Source organism: Dromiciops gliroides, chromosome 5, assembly GCF_019393635.1.
Source record: "Dromiciops gliroides isolate mDroGli1 chromosome 5, mDroGli1.pri, whole genome shotgun sequence".
In the NCBI taxonomy this organism is placed as follows: Eukaryota; Metazoa; Chordata; class Mammalia; order Microbiotheria; family Microbiotheriidae; genus Dromiciops; species Dromiciops gliroides.
Window position 1 is genome coordinate 172,815,220 of NC_057865.1, and position 25,557 is coordinate 172,840,776.

The window sequence follows — 25,557 nt, forward strand, 5'->3', positions numbered from 1 at the left end:
GAGTAAAAGAAAGGAATGTTAGCAGATAGCTACATCCCAAATTAAAAAGAACATAACTTCAAATTCCTTAGTCATCTGGAGTGCAAATAAAAGTGTTCAACTCCAAAATGACACAAGTAAGGGAAGAGTCGCGTTTAAAATGAACCCATGTTGTGTTCAGTTACTTTATCTCTTTGTAAATGAAATAAATAAAATGCTTTGCTCCCTACCACACAAACTTGGACTGAAGCTCAGTCATGTCTATAATTTATCAAAAGCTTCAGTTTGCAATAATATAGCTTGTCACGCTTAAAAAAACAACCCAACTTTGTTTATGCCCCATCATTGTTGACTGATATCAGGCCATCCCTTTTGGCAGTAGTATTTTATTAATAGCTATATTTATACATCGTGCCTTTCATCCAAATAAAGAGCAGAAACTTCCAACATCAAGTTTTCATTTTATTTTTTCCAGAAGAAAGCAACACCTAAAGCTAACTAATTTAACTAGGATGATTCACCATTTATGATTTGAATGATTGCAAAGAATCAGTTAACATTTCCCCTGGGAGATCAGTGAACTTAGTCAGTCCCCTTTTTCTCTATTTTATAGATGAGAAAACAGTGCTGCCTAGCTAGGCTAGGTCCTAGTCCCCTAGACAATGAAATGATTCTTGGTTAGTCTGATCCTTTTTCAAGCTTAATCAGAGATGCCCCCATTCCTTCTTGATTTGCTGTGATTTGAAGTCTTTTCGCCATCCTGGTCACCTTGTCCTGAAAATGCTCCATCTTAGCAATGCCCTTCCAAAAGTATATAGAACTGGCCATAATACTCCAAATGTGCTTTACCAGGACAGAGTACTGTGGAAGTGTCACCTCCATTCTGGGCACGATGTATCATGGACCTTTGATCTCATGGATGTGGATAATTCCCTCTTTTCCTACATATTGCCACCCATTTATGCCTCCTTATCCTGTGTAACCTTATCCATGTTTTCCCACAAACACCTCACTGAAAATCTATGGGGTTTATTTGAGGCCTTTCTATAAAGTCTTTTCACATGCTAGGGTGGCACTCATAGGCAGCTAAGTGGTGACCCGGAGTCAGGGAGACCGGAGTTCAAATTTCACCTCACTGTGTGACCCTGGGCAAGTCACTTAACCCCAATTGCTTCACTTAAAAAAAATTAAAAAAAAAATTGATCTCAGATGCTTCCTTGGCCAAGCCATTTTTCCCTTTCTTAGTCTTAGTTTCCTTATCTGTAAAATTAAGAGGGTGGTCTCCATGGCCTCTAATGGCCCTTTCAGCTCTAAAGCTACCATCTTGTGGCTACTCCTATGCCACGGTATCTTCTCATCCTGCCTCTGAGAAAGAGGTGCCCTATATCATTATACAGCTAGCCCTTCTTAATGGGCCCTCCAGCTCATCTTCCTTGGTCTCTTCTTGGAGCTTGCCCCATAAACCATTCCTTTTACTCGTCTTTAGGCCTCCCTAGCTAGTAAAAACAAAACCAAAACACACAGAGAGCTATGTTTTCCTAGTGCCCAAGTCACTCGTCAGAGAAAGACAAAGTAGCATTCCATTACAGTGACCTCTTTGTGTCCCAGAAGGGTGAGTGTGACTCCTTGAAGCCATTGTTTCTGGTTACTACAAGTGAGTGACCTAGAGGATTACAGAAATTTGGAGTCAGAAGAAACTTCAGAGGTCATCCAGTACAATCCAACTCCTACTTAGGCACTGGTGAGAATAAAATTGATTGAAACAGGAGTGTGGAAAGCAAGTTTTTTTCAATGTCACTAGTACTATACTTGACTAAAAATAAGCTCCCTTGAAGAGAAATTGTTACAGCTACTTGAAAAGACATTCTTCAAATAAAATGAATGCCATTTTACTTTTGATCAATATGAAACTACTTTAGGGCAAGAATAAAAAGTGTAGCGAATGAATGTAGATGGGAATGGCATTATCAACATCTATTAAGGAGAAGTAGGTTTTCTACATCCCTTTTGACTGGACTCCACAATGTTGAAAAAAGGACACTTTTTGGAATATTATCTCACATATTTGTAAATGTTCTGAGGCTTTAGCAAGTGCCAAGTGATTTTAGGTATGATGTTGTTCTTGATCTAATAATATTGGTGTAGGACTTATACCCCAGAATTTGCCCAAGGCAAAAATGAATCTTTCACACAATAGTGAGTTCTTGATTGTTGATAGACAGATTATCTGTTTTGTGGGTTATCTGCAAGAACTTGAAACTTCTTTCTTTCCTTAGCTTGCAGTACTGATAGTAGGACTGATCTCAGACTAGATCTGTCCAGAGTGAGTCATCTCTCTGATTTCATTGCAAAATTAATAGTATGGCTAAGGGTATTTTGTTTTCTGTTGCCTATACTTCTCTTATCACCAGCCTGGTTGGAAGGGTGTGAGGGGGTGGGGAAGAAATTTAGGCTAAGAACATTGCAAATGACAGACTTTTTTCACAATATAGGTTAGTTTTGCTGCACTATTTCCTACCCCCCCCTTTCTTTTTTTATTCATTTTATAAAAATTTTAAAATAAGGGATGATTCTCTGGGAGAGGAGGGAGGGATGCACTAGAAAATGTAGGTTATGTAAAAACATAAGAAATCAATAAATGTTTATCTGAAAAAAACCTATGTATGTGGGATAGTAACCAGTAAGTATTACTATTGAATAAATGCAGTATTGTTTTTTAAATGTACAGAACTGTCGTTTTAATTAGTATTTCACATCCTGACCCTCTATGGTAAATGTGTTATATAGTCATTTTCATAGATGAGAAGAGAGACAAAGAAGTTGTCTTTGACTGAATTAAGGATACAGAGATTAAGAATTAAGGATACAGTGGGAGATTGTGTGACTTACTTGTCAACGTCATCTTTTCTTAACCTAGAAGCCTTTCATGGACCACTAAGCTGAAGATAATAAATAACATTGTTAACAGCACATTTACCTTGAAGTTTGCATCCAGTAACATCAACCATGTGGAATATAGCCACAGCCATATAACTGTATGGCATAAACACAGAAGTCAGAAAGGCCTTGAAGGAAGTATTTTTCTTCAAACTGATGTAATTTACTCCAAAAGAGAGGCCTTCCACCAGACAAATGGGTCTTTAAATAAGACCGCACAGAAGACGCTGTGTTCCTAAAATGTTGTTACAGGATGTAGATCTATGTCTGGGAGATCAGGATGAGACTGGGAGCACAGGATGAAGAATAGACTTACAGGAGTTGGGGAAACCTGGGGTAGGCCTTGCATAGTCTCTTGCAAACAGGCATGGATTTGGTGTAACGATACCTGAGTCCCAGTCCAGATTGTTTCACTTGCTGCCTTTGTGATCCCAGGCAAGTCAATAAATATTTCTGTGCCTCGGTTTTCCTTATCTGTAAAGAGGGTGGGATGGTGGTGGATAAGATGGCTTCTAAGCTCCCTTTTAGCTCAAAATCCATGATCCTTTGATAAAGTAGATCTGAGGTCTAAAATCAGATGAATAGTTCAAGTTGGACTAATCTAATATAAAAGGTCCTAGCATTCTGGGCCCGGATGAGGCAGGCAAGGTTAAGCTAGAATGTAAACAAATACGAAAGGTCAACACTGATAGAAACTTTGAGGGAAGAAATAAGCAAGTAGGTTATGAACAATGTAATTTAAATCAGTTTCATCATTCTGTTGAGAAAGTGAGTAAATGTGAAGTAGAAAATATTGCAGTATCAAAATAGTATATTAGTATTATTTTTGTTATTTTTCAGTTATTTCAGTTGTGTCTGATTCTTTGGGACCCCATTTGGGATTTCCTTGGCAGAGATACTAGAGTGGTTTGCCATTTCCTTTTCCAGCTCATTTTACAGATGAGGAAACTGAGTCAAACAGGATTAAGTGACTTGCTCAGGGTCACACAGCTAGTACATATCTGAGCCCAGATTTGAACTCAGATCTTCCTGACGCTATCCACTATGCTCTATTCACTGTGCCACTTAGCTGCCCATTAGTGTTATAGTATAGTAATCAGGAATGGGTAGAAAGCCAGACCCAAAGCCAGAAAGACCCAAGTTCAGGTCCCACCACTGGCACTTGCTAACTGTGTGATTCTCTGCAAGACCCTTCAACTCTCAGTGTTCTAGAACTATATCTTGCAGAGAAGGTGCCAACTTGGATTGGTAGAGAGTGAATTTTCTCACCTGGGAATTCCCTATCCAAGTTAAGTCATAGATCCTGTCCTTCTTATTACTATGCATAAAGCACAGTTCTAAATGGTGAGGGATGCAAATAAAGGCAGAAAAAAACCCTAACATCCCAACTGGGGAGGAGACATGTACTTTAATGAAGTCACAAATCTGGGTCTTACATCCGTCCCCAACACAACTGAGGTTCACAAATTTAAATTACATTTAGCATCATAGGTTGTTTTTAGAAAGTGAAGGAATGTGTAATGCAATTTCAAAAAGTTTCCATCAGAAATATTTAAAGTCAAGGTTTTAGTGCCTAAAAAAATTCATAAATCTCTGTAATTTAGAAGATCCACTTATGTATAATAAGTAAGCTCTTCAGTGCTGTTGACTGCTTGTTGACAGACTAGAATGCCTCATTCACAATCTGTAATTTTGTGCCTGCTCCCTCCCTTGACGCGGATTGCAAACCTTCCATGATTAATAGATGAAGAGCTGCCCCAGAGAGAAAATTCATCACCCTGCACCCAGCCTGGGGAAAAGCCTTTCTGAACTGAACTAGATTGGTTCTCAGATAGTGAGCATCTTACACTCAGTCACCAGGCCTGTACTTAGAGTCTTTCCAGCTTTTATGAACTACCAGCTTATGGACCAGTGGTTGGGCCCTCAAGACCCTAGGAGTTTTGGAAATGTTAGTACAGGTCTGATGCGTGCTCTGCTTACTGCTAGGAGAGACTCCTGACAGCTCTGGTGACCAAGGCCTAGTTCAGGTACTCATCACTTCTCACCTGGCCTGTGTCAGTAGCCCCCTAATTGGATGACTTGCTTGGGGTCTCTCCTCTTTCAAGTGTATCTCTCCACTGCTTCTAAAATGATGTTCCTAAAGCAGAGAATTGATCATGCCAGTCCTCTGCTCAGTAAGTAAGTTCAGTGGTACCTCTAGCGCAAAATATAAATTTCTTTTTCAGGCATTTAATGTCCTTTACAATCTGCCTCTTGCCTACCTTTCTGTCATTATTATAGAAATCCCTTCCACACTGCAGGGCGTTAGGGGCTCGGCTTCCTGGAAAATCTGCATAAAACTTGTTGGCCCTTCAAGAGAAGTCTGAATTATTATGGTATTAAAAGATAAAATATGTCAATACTATATATATATTTTATACGTTTCTGAGTTTATAAACTTTTTCTGTGTCATCTTCTGGCCTTTGCGTATCATCTACAGTTTCTGCAAAACTCTCCCCCACCCCCCACCAAATTACCATTTAATTTCCACGATATAGTACAACCACAATGGGGAAATTATGATGTGCAAGGGATAATTGTACTCATTATTCCCCTTCATGTTCCAGCCAAATGCATTTTTGGGGGCTATTCCTTAGACATGAAGTTTAGTGTCCCTTGTGCAACACATTCCTTCCTCCCCATTGTATAATTTTATGTATGTAAATGTTCTCCCTGCCCCCACCTCGAGGACAGAAACTAAGTAATTTTTTGTTTTTGTGTCTCTAGTGTCTAATAGATAGTAGGCACTTACTAAGTTCTTGCAGATTGAATTGAATCTGTGCCTAGTTAATGAGGCATAACTTGTCCACCAACCAGTGGCTTTCATTTTAACTTTTATGTTAATATTCTTGAATTACTCCTACTACCAGCCAGGTGGTGCAATGGATAGAACACTGGGCTTGGAATCAGGAAGACCCAAGTTCAAATCCAACCTCAAACATTTGCTAATTTGTGGGATCCTGGGCAAGTCACTGAACCTCTCTTTGCCTCAGTTTCTTCAACTGTAAAAGGAGGGTGATGATGATACCTCCCTTACAGGGTTGCTGTAAAGATCAAATGAAATATTTATAAAGTACTTAGCACAGTGCTTGGCACACAATAAGTGCTAAATTAATGTTTACTATTATTTCTCTCTTCTTCTGCCTTGCTTTTCTCAGCTACCTTTTTCTAATGATTTTTTAAAAGTAGATTGGTTCTGGGGGCAGGTAGGTAGCTCAGTGGATAAAGCATCAGCTCTGGATTCAGGAGGACCTGAGTTCAAATTCGGACTCAGACACTTGACATTTACTAGCTGTATGACTCTGGGAAAGTCACTTAACCCTCATTGCCCCGCAAAAAATAAATAAATAAAGTAGATTGGTTCTTATTATTAAATAGAATCCCTTTGCCATACCAATGAAATGTAAACTGTGTAATTAAAATTAAATTAATTTAAATTTTTGTAAATTGTGACTTTGGTGGTGGTGGTAGTGGTGGTAGTGGGTGTTCATTTTCCTCTGTGTAGTTTTGTTAGCCTGGAATATATATAATCCTCAGAGGCTGCAGCTGTTTGTCTCACTTTTGTCTTTTTAGTGCCTGGTACACAGTGAGCACTTAATTGATGCTTGTTGTTTGGTCCAGATAAGCAGCAATTTGGGGAGTAATTTCCTTGTGCAGACAGTTCTAGAGGGGTATATGGGGCAAGAAGATTAAGGGGGGAAATAGCATCTGTTGCCATTAGGGTATTTACAATCTGTGGCTCCAATGGAGGAACTGGAATGGTGAAGAGGGTAGGTATTGGGTGGTAACAGTCTGCTAGAGGCAATACTGGATCATTAGTTCCTAAGTTCAACGACTTTAGACCTCCCCTAGCCTCCCTTCAGACATTATTTGTAGAGATGGCTCAATCACATCTGATCCATGGTAGTTGCCTCTGCATTGCTCTCCTGCATTTGGTGGACTCTGTAGATTGTGGTCAGACTTAAATTAGCAAAGCTAAATTAATCAGACTAGCTTTTAATTCAAGGAAAAATGGAAACAAATTCCCCTATAGACCTGTGCACTTCATGCTCAACTAAAGTAAGTATTTTGAAATGCCAGAATTTATCTGTGGCCATTATTTCCTATGGGTTAGGCTGTAAATACATCCATTTATCCGCCTCTATTTATATAGCCTGTGAGTGATGAGGTGGCCTTCATCTCAGAAAGATAAATCCTAGTTTCAAGCTTCTAGCCAGCTGTATCTATAGCTGTATGACTAAAGTGAATGCTGGAATTTGTTTCCCTGAGAAGGCAGCAGAACTCTGAAGGGGATTGTGATGAGGGGGTTATAAATCTGGCATCCCACGAGTAAACAAGAAGAAATGCTTAAACCTATTTAGTAGAGGTGAGGTCTTGATCATTCATACAGCAATTAGCAACCTTTATATGCACACATCTCCAAAATAGAGGTGTTTAATAAGTGTTTATTGATTGATTGGGAATAGGATACAATTAGTGATGGAAGACAGGGATAAAACCCATAAGATAATCGCTAGAGCAGACATTCTTAACCTGTGTCATGCATGGACCCTTTGTCTGGAGTGGTCTGTAGAACCCTTCTTAGAAGAATGGTTTTAAATGCAATAAAATAAGACATATAGGATTACAAACAGTTACATAGAAAATGCAGTTATCAAAATTTTTAAAAACTTCCATTAAGAACCCATATTGTAGGGGAATTGTGATCTGCATTAGAAGAGAGCTTATAATTCAACCATGTTGCTGCGTCTGCCTTTAAAAAGAATGATTGTTTTTACCTACCTCACAGCGTGGTAAGGAAAGTGTTTTTACAAACCTTAAGGACTATATAAATGTAAGGAGTTGCTGTTATTATTACTATTACTATTATTAGCATAACTGGGTTGTATTTTAACTAATAGCATTTCCTGCCTATTAGGAGAAAAGCCACATTATGGGAATTTGTTCTTTATTCTTTCTAAATTCAAAGATTGCTTTGGACAAACCCCTTCCTCCCTCTCCTCCAAATTCCTGGGAAAAAAAAGCTATTAGCCTGCAGAAAATAATCAAAGTTGCTGTATGTTGCAATAATTAGAAATTTGAAGCCGGGAGAGTTAATTATTTCAGGCAGATTTCAGTTGTTGCCAAATAAAATGTTGGAGGATATTATCCTGACAGTCTCTGAGTTAATTTTCAGCACTGTAGTTGCATTCACTCTTTTTCATTCCTCTCCCCCTCCCCCCACAGGATCATGCGGATTTACGAAGCCATTTCTTCACAGTTGGGATGAAACTGGAGGCAGTGGATATGAGCGAGCCCTTTAATATCTGTCCTGCATCAGTGACTAAGGTGAGCCCCCCTGAACAGGGGATTAAACAAGTGCTTCAGCCTCCAAGGCAGGCCTCTGGAATGTTTTTTGTGCATGGAGAGGCAGAAGGGCCCATCCAGCAGACACAAACATAGATTTGCTACTTCACAGTCTGGTACTATTTCTAGTTTGGCTAGAGATTCTTTGAATAGTCTAGGGTCAATCCCATCAGATGGTTTGTGTATACGATGGGGAGGGTGATATGGCTCCTTCCCATCTTACTGGGATGAGGCAGAGGTGTTGAAGGTAAATAATGTCTTGGAGCCTGGAGAAAGGATCATAACCCAATATCTCATCATGGATCCCTGTCACCTCCAAGATCAAGTATAAAATCCCATAGTATTCCTAGCCTTCATGCTTGTAGGTAAGGGTCATATATTATCACCACAGTATTAATTTGCTTGTTACCTGATAGTAACTTGGATATACTTGTTGTTTTTCTTTTTCTTTCTTTTTTTCTTCTTTAGTCTATGCGATTTGGGTAACCCCACCAAATTGCTGCCTTGATGCTTCCTCATGGTGTGGAGCTGACCATGTGTTCTTGGAGGTTATTGCCAACAAGTTCTGGCAGAGCCTACCAGCTTGGAAGGGCTTCAAGTAGGGGCCTAGCAACTGACTCTGTCAGTCTGTCGCCTGAGGAACAGCCTAGCTAAATTTGGATAGACTCATCAACATATTGGCTGCAGGGTGATGAATTTTTCAGCCACAACAAATCTCAGAGACCTGTCTGCTCAGGCATATGGGGGTTGGGATGTGTGGTAATGTAGGGAGTACCCCAGTGAGACAAAATTATTGAACCTTGAGGGATTGAAGCAAGAAATATTTCAGGTAATTGCCCTCTGATCATTTAAACCAATGAACTAGGCTCCTGGCTCTAAAGTTCATATTTTAACCTTTTCTTCTTTAGGAGTATTTTTGCTTTCTAATAGAAATAGTAGCTTTCTCGGAACCACTAATCCTTACCATCTGTCTCCTTTTAGTTTTTATGTTCTCAGATACAACAAATGTTGTAGAAGATATGCCTTTTTTTTGGTAGGGGTGGGGGGGAAGGAAAGAGAAGTATGACTCAGATTTGAGAAATAAAATAGTATTTAGGAATGATGATCCAAGAGCCAGGGTATATAGATTTTTTTTTAAACTTCTCCCTTTCATATCTTGAACCACTTTACCATCTGGAGATCTTCATACTGGTTTGCTTTTAGGGTTAGCATATTTCTTTCCAAATATTGACGAATGATAGCTTGCTGGAGCCTGGCCAGTCTCCCTTCTTTCCAGCAACAGTTGACACAGTAATGCCAGCTGCAGGTTTATTTGTATTATTTATCAAGTTGTCTTAAAAGACAATGATTTCTGCAATAGCACCTTCACCTGGTGCTTAAAGAATAACAATGTGTGGCTACAGCTTTTGGGGTTAGCTTGGTAAGACCAAAGATTCCACCTCTGCCCCACTTTTTTGGGCTTAGGAGTTCATTATTATGTATGACGTTAAATCATAGTTACAGAGTGACTCATTCTAATTGGTATAGCTTTGTGTCTGCACATATTTCTAAGTCCTTTTTATTCCCCATCTAGTTGGAAATATTTCTTTCGGGGGTTTTACTGGTGGGGATATTTTTCTTCATTAATCAGACCTATCTGGAACAAGTTTTCCCTAATATTTTAATTGTTTTCTTTATCATGCCATTATTCCTTTGTATAGTGTCCTTGTATCAAAGATTAAAAAAACCAGTTAGTTATCCTACTTAACATTTTGTCCCTCTCATAATCATACTTCTCAAACATTTGATAATTCCAGTGCACAGAATTATTATGAGTAACTATCATGTGTTTATTTAAGACTCATCTTCTAGTAAAGAGGTGCCACAGAATTTTCTTGTGTCTCAGGAGTATTACAAGTATATATTTCCTCTTAGCTTTAGGAAATGTTTTAGAATAGTGCACTGTGCAGTATTGCATAAACCATGTTGTTATGACTACCATAATTTAAATTTCATTTTTTTTTGTCCAAGGCTATTATTTTCAGGAAAATTGTTTAAAAGGAAAAAAAAATAACAGTATAATGAATAGAGACAAATGCAGACAGGCATGAACTGGAACTTTTAATAAAGCACCCAGCTGGAGCATTAAAGGGAGTGTATCCTTGTGATTTTTTTTTTTTTATTTTTTTTGGGGGGGGCAGGGCAATGAGGGTTAAGTGACTTGCCCAGGGTCACACAGCTAATAAGTGTCAAGTGTCTGAGACCAGATTTGAACTCAGGTCCTTCTGAATCCAGGGCCGGTGCTTTATCTACTGCACCACCTAGCAGCCCCCTATCCTTGTGATTCTAGAATAACATCACCGTGCTTTTGTAGAAAGGACACTGGAATGGGAATTCAGAATCCGGGCTTCTCATCCCGACTCTACTACCAGCAGTCTGGGTGACCTTGGACAAGGCACTTAAAACTATCTAGGTCTCAGTTTCCTTCTCTGGAAAATAAGTGTTTGTTGAACTAGACGTGGTACTCTGTGGTTCCACAACATGTGTGTAACATGCATTGTAAGTAAGGAAATGGGCCAGCTGGTCTCTTGCACTCTTGTTAGCTATGTAAAACTCTAGCATCCAAGCCTAGCCAATGGAATTGTTATTATTACATTTATTGTTGTACTGATATTACCTGAAGACTGCAATAGAATCAAGGGACTAGTCAACCACTCCCTAAAGGAGTTGTGTAAATGGAGGTGCTATTCAGAAGCCTCCCTTGGTCGCGACGTCACCTCCCGAGAAAGGTGGCTTTTGCGGATCAGAATCAGAGGTCTTTGGTTCCTGCCTCTCTGACAAGTTGGGAAAAGTTTACTACTAACCTTTTGGCCTCATTTGACCCTTCTTTTCTCCTCATCTTTCATGCTTTCCTGCATTGGGACAGCTCTGCTGTATGACCCTTTTGTCCTAATTGTATGCATTTCCCCCATCCCGCTCTTCATTCTGCTATTCCTTTTACCCCTTCCCCTTGCCCTTCTTCTCTTTTGGTCTTTCCCAATGCCTGGCCCCCGTGGCTGGAAGCTTCTCCATCTTTGCCTCTGCCTCCTAGCTTCTGTGGCTCCCTCCAAGACTTATCTTAAACCTCACCTTCTACAAGATTCCTTTCTCAGTTCCTCCACTGCTAGTGTTTTCCCTCTGGGATTAACTCCACTTTACCCTGTGTTTTGTACATAAGTGTAGTTGTTTGCTCCATTGTTTCCCCCATGACAATGGGAGTACCAAGTGACCAGGGGCTTCATTTCTTTGTATCCCAGGAATTTAGCACAGTGCCTGGCTTGTTGACTGGTCAAGTGACAAGCTTTCTATGTCAATCTTAGTTTTCCTTCGGGTCACTTCTAAGTGAATTGCCTCTATGTTTTTCTTAATTTTCCCTATTCTGATGATATTCTCCTCTCCCACCCCCAGCTCTTATATATTGAATTTTCTTTTTTTTCTTCTTTATCTATCTTTTAAAAAATTACCAGGTACTTTTAAAGTTTCTCTGAAAAAAAAAGTCATGATAACCACTTCTACTTTTTTTTGACAACTAGACTAATTCAGTGACACACAAGGAATACAGTAATTTCTGATTAAATCATCCCTATCAAAAACATTCATTCTCTGCCTATGCATAGAAATGTGGCAGTATTTAATATCTAGGGATTCAGCAACATAAGAACTAACATTTGACTTTTTTTTTTACATTTAGGTTTTTAACAATCATTATTTGCAAGTGACTATTGATGACTTGAGACCAGAAGCTAAAAAAATCTCAATGCTGTGCCATGCAGATTCCTTAGGGATTTTACCTGTACAGTGGTGCCTTAAAAATGGAGTCAACCTCACACCACCCAAGGGTTTGTATTCATTAATATCTTGCTTTGGTTTGGGGTATGGCTGGGTGGTTGGATTTTTGTTTCGTCTGATCCACAATGAAATGATACCTTTGCTTATGTGAATAATGGCTGAACGGGAAGTGTTGCAAAAGTAAATTTGGGGAGCCATAAGAGAAGTGTTGTTGTTGGTTGTCAATGACTTCAGGAAGGTGATGTCATGGCTTGCATGTGAATTGGGTTGAAGTGAGTCAGGACTGTGCAAAGTCATCTGCTGCAGTCTCTCCTCTAGAGCCATCTGACTCCATTGGCAAGGTGTTAATCAGGATGGCCGGAGATGATCCTGGATGCAATGGGAGGCAATGGCATTTTTAAGCTAAGGTCTTTCCCAGGTCTCAGTTTGTCTGGGGCGATGCCCATTCAGTGATTAAGTCTAGGTACGAAATGAGATAAAAAATGGCCTGTTTTACCTAGTTCAGAGAGAGAGAGAAAGAACACACCAGAGACAGACATACAGACACAACCAGAGACTTCTGCCAGAGAGAGAGAAAGAAACAGACAGAGATACAGAGATACACAGAGCGACAGAGAGGAGAGGGGAATAACTACAATAGCAAAGGTGAATAGGACTGGAAATGTTTTTTTCCTAATTACAACATTTAATACTCTTTTCCCTATTTCTGGTGAAGTTGGCTTTTCTAATTTTGTGTGTTCTGCTCAATGAGCTCATTTTCCCCAAGAAGCCCAGGTTTCCTGAGTGCCTGCCTACGTCTGGTACATTATAAGTCATGTCCAGATGCAGGTAGTTACAAGAAAAGGCTAAATAAATTATTGCTGAGAATCAGGGACCAGGAATTCCTTTCACTCTTTGAACCACTGTCAGGCAATATGCCATTGTCCCAATTAAGTGGGTTTAAGACCTGGCTGTGTCATGTATTTGCTTGTGACCTGGAACAAGTCTGCAACTTCCTCCTCTTTAAAATGATGTGATTGGATTAGATGATCTCTAAAGGCCTCCTCCAGTTTCTAGCTAAGATTGTATTCTAAATCAAAAGCAGCATGCTGAGTCAAACTTTGAACCTACTCAGTTGCTTCCTCCTCCTCCTTTCTCCACAACATTCCCCCAACTACTACTCTGCTGGGAAAGTAGAACAAGGTGCAGCCCCACAAGGGAAGGCTTCACAGAGAAGATTAAATTTCAAATTGAATTTGAACACATGATGAAGGTAGCCTGGTAGATGCGAACAAGCTGGTGATTCTAAGTTTGGTGAACAAAATTGGAGAAGGAGATTATTTGTCACATTAATACTGGTTGACTTTAACTACCTCTATAAGTATAGATGGCTTGTAATAGGCATGAAATTTACCTCAAAAAATATTGAAGATACAAAGAAAAGCTAAACAATAAACTCTAGGACATTTGAACTCATCCATCTTTGAAGATCACTTCTATCAGTTTTATTTTGTTTGGGTTTTTTTGGTTGGGCAATGAGGGTTAAGTGACTTGCCCAAGGTCATACAGCTAACTACTATCACTTTTAACATCAAAGGTTTTAAAATGAAAGCCAAGAGATTTACTCTTGACAGACGGTACTATAGTACTTTAACTACACATGATGGCATTGTATGTCGTACTTTCTAAGGTCCTATAATGACCAATTGGATGTATGATAGTGTCAAAAAGCTTCTGATTGAATTAACTGTTTTGAACCACCATATTTTACTGCAAGAAAATATCAATATTTGTAGTCTCTATTTTGCATTTCTCATTCTTGATTAAGTAAATTCTCAGTTGTTCTCAGAGGCACCTACTTGTTAACTGCTCATCAAACTCTTTCTTCTTCTGCTTATCTGGAATTCAATTCTTTGGAGATTTCCAATCACACTTCTCGTCTGTAATACCAAATTTGTCCTATTTCTGTCTCTTATTTAGATATTTACCAAGTAGGGTTGGTAGATCATCCATGGCTAAAACGTTCTTCCTCCTCAGATCTGCTTCCTGACTTCCTTCGAGCCCCAGCTAAAATCCCATCTTCTGTGAGAAGCTTTTCCTGATCCCTTTTAATACTAGTACTTTCCCTCTATTGATTATCTCCATTTTATCCTGTTTATACCTTGTCCATCCATAGGTGTTTCATGTTTTCTCCCTTATTAAATTGTAATTGAAAGCAGGGACTGTCTTTTGTTTTCTTTGTATACCCAGCATTTTAGCATGGTGCCTGGCGCACAGTAGGTCTTTAATAAATACTTATTGCCTAGCTGACTGACTGAAAAGTAAGTCATTGAGTATTTCTATATTCCCCTCATTAATGGACCAGATAGCCTCCAAGGTGCCTTCCAACTCTGGAGAGTGCGATTCTGTGAAAAACTTGCCAATAACTGACCCACCACGTATTGTTGTTCAATTACAGAACAATCCTGGGGTCTTTAGATATCTGAGATTTAAGAATTCCATAAAATCAAAGGTTCGGAGTTGGAAAAATCCTCAGAAGCTTAGTCTTACTGGTACAATCCTTTTTAAAATATCTCTGACAAGTGGTCATCTTACTCTAGACCCCATCTGAGTCAGAACCTACTGCCAACATAGCCCATTGCACATTTTGATAACTCTCATAACTTGTACCCCTTGTGCCTAGTTCAGCCCTTTGAGACCAAGCTAACAAACTGGGTCTCAGTTCTGTGGTTATAGCTCTCTGAATATTTGAAGACACCTCTCATATTCCACCTAAGTGTTTCTCTTGGCTAAAATAGCCAGAGGAAGTTAGCTAGGCATGGAACGGGTAGAATATAATTTTATCAAGCATTCAATTAATTAGATCAGGGGAGAAGAAAGTCTATAGTAATTTTGCTCAGGGTAGGCATATGGTTACTGAGGCTACTAGTCACAGAAGATATATGGCAGAGGTAGCCACTTTATCTTCTGTCTCTCTCCATCACAATAGTAATGGTTTAGCTTTGGGATTTAATTGGATTTGGGCATTAAATTGAATCCATAGTTATTGGCAACAGATCCTTCCTGATTTTCCATTCCTATGGCTCTTACCTTAGGCTAGATTCTCTTACTAAACACTTGGAATTTTGAAGGTCTCTGTTTCACCATCATGCCTCTAGGCCTTCCCTCCTGCCATTCATCTTACAGATCACTACTAGACTCTTTTTCCTATTATCACATTTTTCTTAATCCTTTACTCTCCTTCCTTACTGCAGCATCTCATTACATTGTGGAGGTAATCCTGAGTTCTTGGGGACAAGCTTGGGCAGACTTTGCCATGCTGGAAAGTCAAGTCAACAAGCATTTATTGAGTGCTTATTATTTGCCAGACTCTGGAGATAGAAAGAAAAACAAAAGACAGTCTTTGCTGTCAGAGAGCTCATGGTCTGGTTGGGGAGACACACAAAAACCAACTATGGACAAATAATTGGTAGGAAAAATTGGAGCTAATCACAGGGAAGGCACAGATTAAAGAGAACTCAGAAAGGCTTCTTGTACAAGGTAGGATTTTAGCTGATTTTTTTTTTTAAGAAAATTAGATTGCAGATATGAAGAACATTTTGGTATTATTGTGCTATAACAAACGACAAGCAGGATGATTTCAGAAAGGCCTGGAAAGACTTGTATGAACTGATGTATAGTGAAGTGAGCAGAACCAAGAGAACATCATGCACAGAGACAGCAATATTGTTTGATGAAGAACTGTGTGAATGCCTTAACTGTTCTCAGCAATGCGATAATCCAAGACAATCCCAAAGGACCAACAATGAAGCATATCATTTGCTTCCAAAGAAAGAACTGATGAATTCTCTGGCCCCATGAACAAAAATTTAAACTAGCTTTCAGGCCTGTGTAATTACTGTAGTTCATGAGCCCCTCTGGGTTTCTGTAGTTGATTGCAGCAGAGTAGATGGAAAGAATGCTAAGGATCTTGCAGATTTTGATGGTTTGTAAAGATCCACAAAAATTTTTATACCAAACTTTTTTTCACCATCAAGGACAGTAGAGTTTCACACTTTGATTCTGATTTCAAATGACTCGAAGAGAACAATGACAAGAAAACAACTGGAATAGAGCTAGTGTTTATAGAGGAGATCTGTACTAGAGGTGATGACACAGTTATAAGAGCATTGGGGGAATTGATTCATAAGATACAGAAAGGTAGAAGTGGGGAAAGAGACCAAAGCTCTTGGGCCACATTATTACTTTTTTGGGGGGGACGGGGCAATGAGGGTTAAGTGACTTGCCCAGGGTCACACAGCTAGTTCGTGTCCAGTGTCTGAGCCTGGATTTGAACTCAGGTCCTCCTGAATCCACTTTATCCACTGCTCCACCTATCTGCCCCTCATTATTTTTAAAAACGACTATTAAGAGAATACCACAAAGGGCAGCCAGGTGGTGAAGTGAATAAGCACCAGCGCTGGAGTCAGGAAGACCTGAGTTCAAATCCAGACCCAAAATTTACCAGCTGTTTGACCCTGGGTAAGGAGGAGAGTGGGAGAGGGAAGGAGAGATGGAGGAATGGAGGGAGAGAGAGACAGAGAAAGAGAGGGACAGAGAGAGAGAGAGAGACATCTACTTAGGATCCCATGGCTTGTTACGTATTTTTTTTAAATCATTTAATTGGTAGAATAAAACATTGACTGAAAAAACATAATGTCCCACTTAAAAACTATTCAGGGTGTTGTTCAGCATTCTCAGGTGAGGTTAAAAGAACTGACCCATACCACACAGGTAGCAAATAGTGTTCTCAGAATGAGGATATGGGTTCCATAACCCTCAATCTAGTATGGTTCCCCCCCACCCCCCACACACACCACTACTATTGTTATTGCTATTGTTTTGCATCTGCCAGTGTTTAATGCAGTGTCCCATGCTTCGTAGATACTGAATCAATATGTCATCTTTTGAATAATTGGAGTCCTCTCCAAGATCTAGGTAACAAAATCATGAAGCTATCTGTCTAATGTCAATTTCTTTTGGTAGCAAGGAAACAGATCATCTATTTTATCCCCTTTGGACCTGTGCCAATCAGAACTTCATCCCGATCAATCAGTCTTGGCTGTAGCCACTGAGATTTTAATAGGCTCCCCCGACTGCTTATTGCAAATCTTAATAGTTCTGAAGTTTTTATGCATGCTTTTGTTTCTTCTACAGGGTTTTAAACACATTTTTCCGACTTCACTTAAGCCTTGTTACTTCTTGTTCTGTCTTTGTTGATTAATGAGGGTAATTGACCCCTGTCTCTTTATAATACAATCCAAAGCAATTTGTTTTTATATAGCAGTTCTCCAGGAGCTGTCACAAAACTGCTGTACAAAAAGAGCTCATTATCAAGCCTAGAGGAAGAGGAATTTAAAGAGATGAAGTGACTTGAGGTCCCTTGGGGAGGAAGGAAAAGTCTAAGCAGGTGGTACTGCACAAGGAAACGACATTGTTCCTGGGGCATGGTAATGAGCTGCCAGTGCTGGAAGAGAGAAGAGAGACTGGACCAGCTAATCATGTGGGGTTCCTTCCAACTTGAATAATACTACGATTTTGAGACTCCCTGATGAAATAGGCATGATGAGATTCTAGGCAAAGGGGACAGAATGGAAACCTAGCTTTTTGCAATTCAGGTCGGTTGTAACAAAAAACAAACATTTATTAAGCACTGAATTCCTGGGTTAAAATTCGAAACAGTACCTTTTCTCAAAGGAGCTTACAAGGGGGATAGAACATATGTGGAGATGGAAGGGAAGAGAAATTGCTTCTCACAAAAGGTACTTGTTTTCAGAAGCCTCAGATTACATCAAATTGTGGGATCAAATGTACCCAAGGAAAAATAGGTAAAGCTAGGTAGAGAAAGGATTGCACTAAGGCCTATGGGAAGATTATTGTTTTGAGAACCAAGTTATTATTGTGAATCATTTTGGGTCCAGATATGGGAGGAATAGGTACTTGATTCCCCAAATTTTCCCAAACAATTACTTAATAGAAAACAAACATCATTGTGGCTATGCCTATACCATAGAGAGAAGCTATATATGACATTGAGGATTTCTTCTTGTTGGGTTTTTTTGGGGGGGGTTACCATCTTAATTTTAAGTTAAGAGGTCCATGAGTTTGTTAATTGAAGTATTAAGGACACCTGGTCATTTGTCCTGGTGGTCTTGTAAGCTAGCTGAGCTTCTATGTGTAATCCTCACAGCTAGTAGAGGAAAACAGAAGCTGAAGCAAAGAGGTGTGGAAGTTTAGAGAGGAGAGCCAAGGAGGGAGGCCTGGCTGCAGAAAAGGTCCATAAGAGAGACCCAGGGAGGACAGTAGCCACCAGATCCAAGTAACTCCAGACACGAATGGAACAGTCTTGGCAGAAATAAAGCAGGTCACAGTGTTCAATGAAGAATAAGAAAATGGGGGGTAAGAAATAGGGTGGGGGTAAGCTAGATGGTGCAGTGGATAAAGCACTGGCCCTGGATTCAGGAGGACCTGAGCTCAAATCCGACCTCAGGCACTTGACACTTATCAGCTGTGTGATGTTGGGCAAGTTGCTTAACCCTTATTGCCTGCCGTAAAGAAATAGATAGATAAATAAATAGATAGGGTGGCTTAAGGCAGCTAGGTGGCACAGTGGATAGAGCATTGTCCCTGGAGTCAGGAAGACCTGAATTCAAATATGACCCTGGTCAAGTCACTTAACTCCAGTTGCCCCCTTATATCCCCCCCCCCGAAAAAAACCCTACACACAAAAAAGAGAAACAGGGTAGCCCAGCTGGACTCAAGATGTGGTCTCTCTTAATTTTTTCAACATTTGTTTTCATAAGATTTTGAGTTCCAAATTTTTCTACCTCCCTCCCTTCCCCTCTCCGCAAGATAGAAAGCAATCTGATATAGGTTATATATGTACAATCACATTAAATTAATTTTTCTAGACAATTTTACATGCTCAGATTTTCATTTTTCTGTAGGCCTTTTATTCTCTGTACAAATAACACTTACTTACTGGGGACTTCACAATCCTTGCAAGCCAGCAGTGGAACCTGAATTAAAGTGCTTCTTTTCTAAAGTTAGCTAAGTGGTCCCTTAAAACACTGAGCCTCGCAATTTCAAAGATCTTAATGTTTTAGGGGATTCCTATACTTTGCCTTTTATGGAGTATAATAAATATTACAATTATTTGTTTGCTTTTACCAATAGGCTCTTCCATCTCTAGAAAATGGCTTCTCCAAATGAAACATGCCTCCCTCCTCTTGAAGGGCAGATGGGGACCATGGGGTAGAATGTTGTTTCTGTCTTCACTGTCTAATATAGTTGTTGTGTGTGTGTTGGTTTTGCTTAACTATTTTTTTCCTTTGGATGGAGTGTGTGTGTGTGTGTGTGTGTGTGTGTGTGTGTGTGTGTGTGTGTGTGTGAGGTAGTGCAGATGTTGGGAGATATTGACAGATGTCTTGTGTAAAAACAAAAATCATCAATTCAACTTTAAAAATAAAACAAGATGGTTTCTCTCTGTTGGATATTTTAAAGAATTGATTGTTGTCATCATCCTTGAATCCAAAGAAATAAATTAATTCTTTTTTTTTTTTTTTTTGGTGAGGCAGTTGGGGTTAAGTGACTTTGCCCAGGGTCACACAGCTAGTAAGTGTTAAGTGTCTGAGGCCGGATTTGAATTCAGGTCCTCCTGACTCCAGGGCCGGTGCTCTATCCACTATGCCACCTAGCTGCCCCGAAATAAATTAATTCTTAACCAAAAGATCCCAGGGAACCATAATAGTTACTCACATTTCTGTACATAATAGTTCCTTCACATTGTCCTTAGAGGGTGAGACTGCGGAGCCCTTCAGGAAGTGTGCTGGGCCCAAATTGTCTCCTGTTCATTTTTCTTTTTCTTTCATGAAGAGAGAAGGGAATGAACCCCGTACAAAGAAAAAAGCAAATGTTCTGCTAAGCTAGGCAAAGGAAATCAATTTATCATCTTAGAATGACAGAATATTAGGCCTAAAAGGGTCCTCCAGAGCATTGGCTATGCGAACTCCCTCCTTTTTAAAGATGAGGAAATGAAAGCTAAGAAAGGTTAATCAGGCAAGGTCATACAGCTAGTTAGTGGCAGATCCAAGACCCAGATCTTCTCACTCTCAGAACGGTGTTCTTTTTATCTCATGATACTGCTACCTCATCTTGAGATACTTCCTTTGTTTTTGTAAACATAAGTGTTTTGACCTGAAAAGACAGTTTCCAAAGCCAGATGACTATAGAAGCTCACAAAGAAATCAATACAACCTTAAAGAAACCAAAACAAAAAACAAGAAAAACTTTTATTAGTGGAAGGAAAAAGGGTTTGATCCTTTAAGGAGCCAGATTGTAAAAATAGAAGAACCAATCAACAGGAGAAAGAAACTATAAGTGAGGCAGCTGAAACCAAGGTGTAAATGTAAGGGCTTCATTTTCCTTTGAGAAGGTTAGAGAACCTGTAAAGGCATCAGGCTGTATACCATCTAGGTCACGAGGGAAAACAGAGTAATAGAGAGGTGTTAACCTTTCCTCTATTAACTTGGGACAGTTTGGAGTGTGGAGTTAAATGGTTACAAATATACTTTGGGGGTTGAATTTTGACCTTTATTTTAATCAGGGAATTGCTGCTTTTTAAAGGAAAAAAGAAATTGATGTATCATACCTTCTTAATTTTTTTAAAGAAAATTTTAAAGTTGATGGACTGTGTGCCAAATACTTGTTTCTTTCAGCTATTCATTCCTATATAAGCTTGCCCACTGGTCCAATGGTACTGCAAACATAGGTAACACTATTTGACCTCAAGTGCAATCAGCTTACATATGTACCCTTAGAGACAGTAACACTGGCCTCCTGGTTGTTCTGTGAACAAGACACTCCCTCTCTCAGCTCTGAGCATTTTATCTGGTTGTTCCCCAAGCTTGGGATGCTCTCCCTTTTTTTATCCAACTGTGGACCTTCCTGATTCCGTTGAAGTCCCCATTAAAGTCCCACTTTCTACAGAAAAGCCTTCCTTAGACTCTCTCTCTTTTTTTTTTTTTTAGTGAGGCAATTGGGGTTAAGTGACTTGCCCAGGGTCACACAGCTAGTAAGTGTTAAGTGTCTGAGGCCGGATTTGAACTCAGGTACTCCTGACCCCAGGGCCGGTGCTTTAACCACTGCGCCATCTAGCTGCCCCCTTAGACTCTCTTAATTGCAGTACCTTCTCTTTTTTAAATATTTCCTGTTTATCCTGCATATAAGCTTGCTTTGTATATATTTGTTTGCATGCTGTCTCCCACATTAGATTATAAACTCCTTGAGGGCAGGGATTTTCTTTTACTTCTTTTTATATCTCTGGTGCTTAGCACAGTATCTGGTGCTTAATAAATATTATTTGATTGATTGAAAGTAATCTACCTATCAGGACTTAGTTTTGTATCTCTTATCCATTCAGCAATGGAAGTATCACAAACTTCCTGACTCATCTCTAGTTTGGCCTAACAAATACTTTTTTCATTTATTTTATCATGTACAGGTTATGCTGGCCAGGACTTTGACTGGGCAGATTATCAGAAACAGCATGGTGCCGAGGCTGCGCCTCATTTCTGTTTCAGAAATGTAAGTGTGTTATTTGTTACTGCAAATTAAATAAGATTGTTATCCAGTGTTAGCACTCTTCCCCTGGTTGACATATTATTTTCTTTTCCTCTCTCATTGAATATATGAAAACTTGAAGGATTAGCTTTTGTGTATAAATATCCTGAATGTCGGTAGTCTTGTTAAGGCCTCGTGAATCTGGAGGTCTGTTTATGAGTTTTTCTATAGAGCCACAGTAATGTACAAGGACGTGATATATCATTATGTTGTCATATCATAAAAGCTTAGGAGTTTTTGAATCATGTCTCTGACCTTGTTGCCCGTGATCCTTAAAAGCTATCCTAGAAGTGTTACAAATAACTGAACTCCACCACCCCCAAAGCACATTCTTAAAGCATGTTCTTAAAACCCCCTTAAGCATGTGTATGTGTTTGAGGGTGGGGCTATTCAAAGACCTTTAATTGGCTTATTCTTTGATAGTCTGTTTTTAACTAGCTCGTTCTGAGCATGCACCTTTTTCAAGTGGATCTTATTGGTGTAGTCATTGGGATTTTATGGCACATAAAGTAACCATAATTACATATGAGAACACGTTATTTTACACACAGTGATTGCCTGCCTTAAATAGTTTGTAGAAGTTATTCGTTTTGACTTCATAGGCTTACTGGGAAGAAGCTGGATCACACATCGAGCACTAGAAGAAAGGGCTTTAGTTCAACCAATCTCCTTTTGCAGATAGCACAACTAGGGCCCACCTCTCCTCCCAAATTTAAGTACTTTGTCCAGTTGTCTCAAACAGTAAATAGCAGGGCCGAAATTGAAATCCAGGTCCTCTGATTCCAAGAAGAGAAGAGAAGAGAAAGGAAAGCAAGGGAAGGGAGTAAACATTTACATAACATGATGTGCCAAGCACTGTGCCGAGTACTTTACAAATATTATCTTATTTGAGCTTTAGACCAACTCTGAGAGGTAGGTGCTGTTATTATCCCCATTTTATGATTTAGGAAACCAAGGCAAATAGAGGTTAATTGACTCACCCAAGGATATACAGCTATTGTCTGAGGGTTCGTTTGAACTTGAGTTCTGTTGAGTCTGCAGGACTACCCTGTGCTGTCTAGCTGTCAGTGATCTTCCCACTTAACTAAGCTAAAACTGACCCTAATTATTCCCTAATCTCTTTCTCCTCCCTTGCTTGTGGCCATGATGGCTTCCTATCTTTTTTTCTTTGGCCACACACAGTTGCTCACATGGAATGCTTCAGAGATTGGGTTTCTTCACATTTTCTATAGATGAAGAAAATGAGGCTCTGACAAATTAAGTGATCGTACACAATTAGGAAATATCTGAGCATATGACCCTTCTGGTGCCAAGTGCAGTGCTCTCTGTCTGTCCACTGAGCTCATCTCATGAATCTGTGTCCTCAGACATCAGCGTCATTGTCATCATCATAGTTCCCATCCTAGAGTTTGTAAAACATTATCAGTTCCTAGCATTTCAGCAAAACGACCTTAAGAATCCCCTTTCTTTTATTGATGAGAAAACTGATCAGAAATAAAGGAAACTTCTTGTCCCTTAATATTAAAAATAAACTGCTATTAGTTGATAGTGCCTTATTATAGCGGATTCTTTTTTTTTTTTTTTAAGTGAGGCAATTGGGGTTAAGTGACTTGCCCAGGGTCACACAGCTAGTAAGTGTTAAGTGTCTGAGGCCGGATTTGAACTCAGGTACTCCTGACTCCAGGGCCGGTGCTGTATCCACTGCTCCATCTAGCTGCCCCTTATAGCGGATTCTTAATAAATGTTTCTTGAATTGAATTGAAAGTCTTCATCTTAGTTTGGATTTAGATTGGACCTTAGTTTCCTCAACTGTAAAAGTAAGGTTTTAGTGGATTTCAGGTTCAGAATGAGTCCTTATGGGTTGGGCAGCCATAAAAGCTAATACGATTATTAGAGACTGTTCAAGGGGGATGACCATCCAAGCATATTCCACACAGGTCAGACCATATTTGTAGTTTTATGTTTAGTCAGATACTATTTTAGGAATATATTAATAAACCTGATGTGTCCCAAAGAGACAGTTGGTTAATAAATATTTGTTAAGCACCTACTGTGTGCCAGGCTCTGAGGATACAGAGGCAAAACACCATTCCTGCCCTCAAGGAGCTTACAATCTAGGAGTGCCCAATAAGTATAATAAACAGCCTCAAGGTCTTAGCATGTGAGGATCAAGGGACATAATATTTGTTTTCAAGTTTTTAAAGGGATGGTAGGTGATAAAAGGATTGAATTTCCTCTTCTTGGTGCTAGACAGCAGTCAATCTAAGTAGCATTCACTAAGTGCTTACTATGTTGCAGGTACCCCTGGCTAAGCACTTGGGATCCAAAGAACAAGCAAAAACAGTTTTTGCCATCAAAGGGTTTATATTCTAATGGAGGAGACAGCATATATAAATTAGTCCATACAAGATAAATACAGAGCAGCATGCTTCTTTTTGTGTTACAGGCCCCTTGGCTATTAGGTGAAACCCTTTGTAGAATAATGTTTATAAATGCCTAGAATAAAACATAGAATCCAATTATGCGTGTTGAAATATAGCAATTAAAAATGTAAATCATATAATATGTAATATATAAATCATATTTAAAATATAAAATACAAATACATAAAAATATTTTTTCAAACTCCCGAAACCTCTGCCTTAGAGGGGAGGCACAAACAGATGGAGGGGAGAAGGAAGAAGGTGTCCTGGGAGGGAAGGCATTGAAGTGAGTTTTGAAAGAAGTAATCTTGGAGGTAGAAGTGAAGGGGGGGAAGAGGAATGTACCAGGCATGGGGGGGGGGACGGACAGCCTACAAAGACAGAGATGGGCCCTGGATTGTCACGTGTGAGGACCAGTCAGGCCAGTATGATTATACTGTAGAATGTGTTTAAAAAAATACTCTCTTAAAGACTAGGAGGCTAAGAAGGGGTTAAGCTGTAAAGACATTTAAATGGCAAATAGCAGTTTGTATTTTATTTTAGAAATAATAGGCTCCTAGGCTCTTCCATATACCTCAGGAGCCATAGAGAACTCCCCAATATGTTTCTTCTTGTATTTTTTTTTCCTGCTAAGGGAGATATTTTTCATATTATATTATATTATATTCTTATTATGTTTATATCATATTTTTATCATTCTTTTTGGGTGTAAGGAGAAAATTCTGAACATCTCTACCTAATTTCCAGTTTTTTTAGGGGTCAAGCTTCATCCCTGACTTTAAATATTTTCTTAATCCTCTCCTCTTTGGAGTCCTCTGTGACTGTTATTGGCCTCTGCTCCTCCCATTGTTAAATAAAACTTTAAAATAGAGGGACTCATAAATGTCCCCTGTCACCTGCCAGCTCTTGAACCTTGATGGTGATTCCCTAAAGATGAAATCGGTTTTAATTATTTTGTTGTTGTTGTGTATTCATTAGCAGAAGGCTTATTACCAAAATTCTCCCTTTTGTTTTCTGGCTCTTGATTTATTTAATAGGCAGGATTATAATCTGCCTGTTGGCATATGCCTTGCATTAACTGGCAAGTTGTTGAATTTGTCAGCTCACTACAAGAGCCCTTTGATAGAATGCTTATTATAAATTCATTTTTTAATCACACATCTCCAGTGTAGCACCGCAGATCTAATGCGGAAGTGCATGCATTGTCTCCATTTCCCTGGGGATGTTTGACAATCATAGGCAGTTATGAAATGGATCCACACAGCCAAATGCTTAGTAAAATAAACTCACAGGTAACTGTTTTGTTATCGATCCTTTACAAATTAGCCTCAAGCGGTGAGTTGAAAGGAAAGCAGATTGTGTGGTTTTAGTTTTTCCCTGTTAACTA

The 25,557-nt window shown here is 39.3% G+C and overlaps 1 protein-coding gene across 4 annotated transcripts in view; it reads left to right on the forward strand.

Moving 5' to 3' along the window:
* SFMBT2 (Scm like with four mbt domains 2) overlaps positions 1 to 25,557 on the forward strand; it is a 317,891-nt gene that overhangs the window by 198,713 nt on the left and 93,621 nt on the right. For all 4 annotated transcript variants that reach the window (XM_043967955.1, XM_043967957.1, XM_043967958.1 and 1 more), the window contains exons 8-10: positions 8,182 to 8,283; positions 12,011 to 12,158; positions 21,629 to 21,711. In XM_043967955.1, the coding sequence (XP_043823890.1) occupies positions 8,182 to 8,283; positions 12,011 to 12,158; positions 21,629 to 21,711 (333 nt within the window). The remainder of the gene's footprint in view (positions 1 to 8,181; positions 8,284 to 12,010; positions 12,159 to 21,628; positions 21,712 to 25,557) is intronic.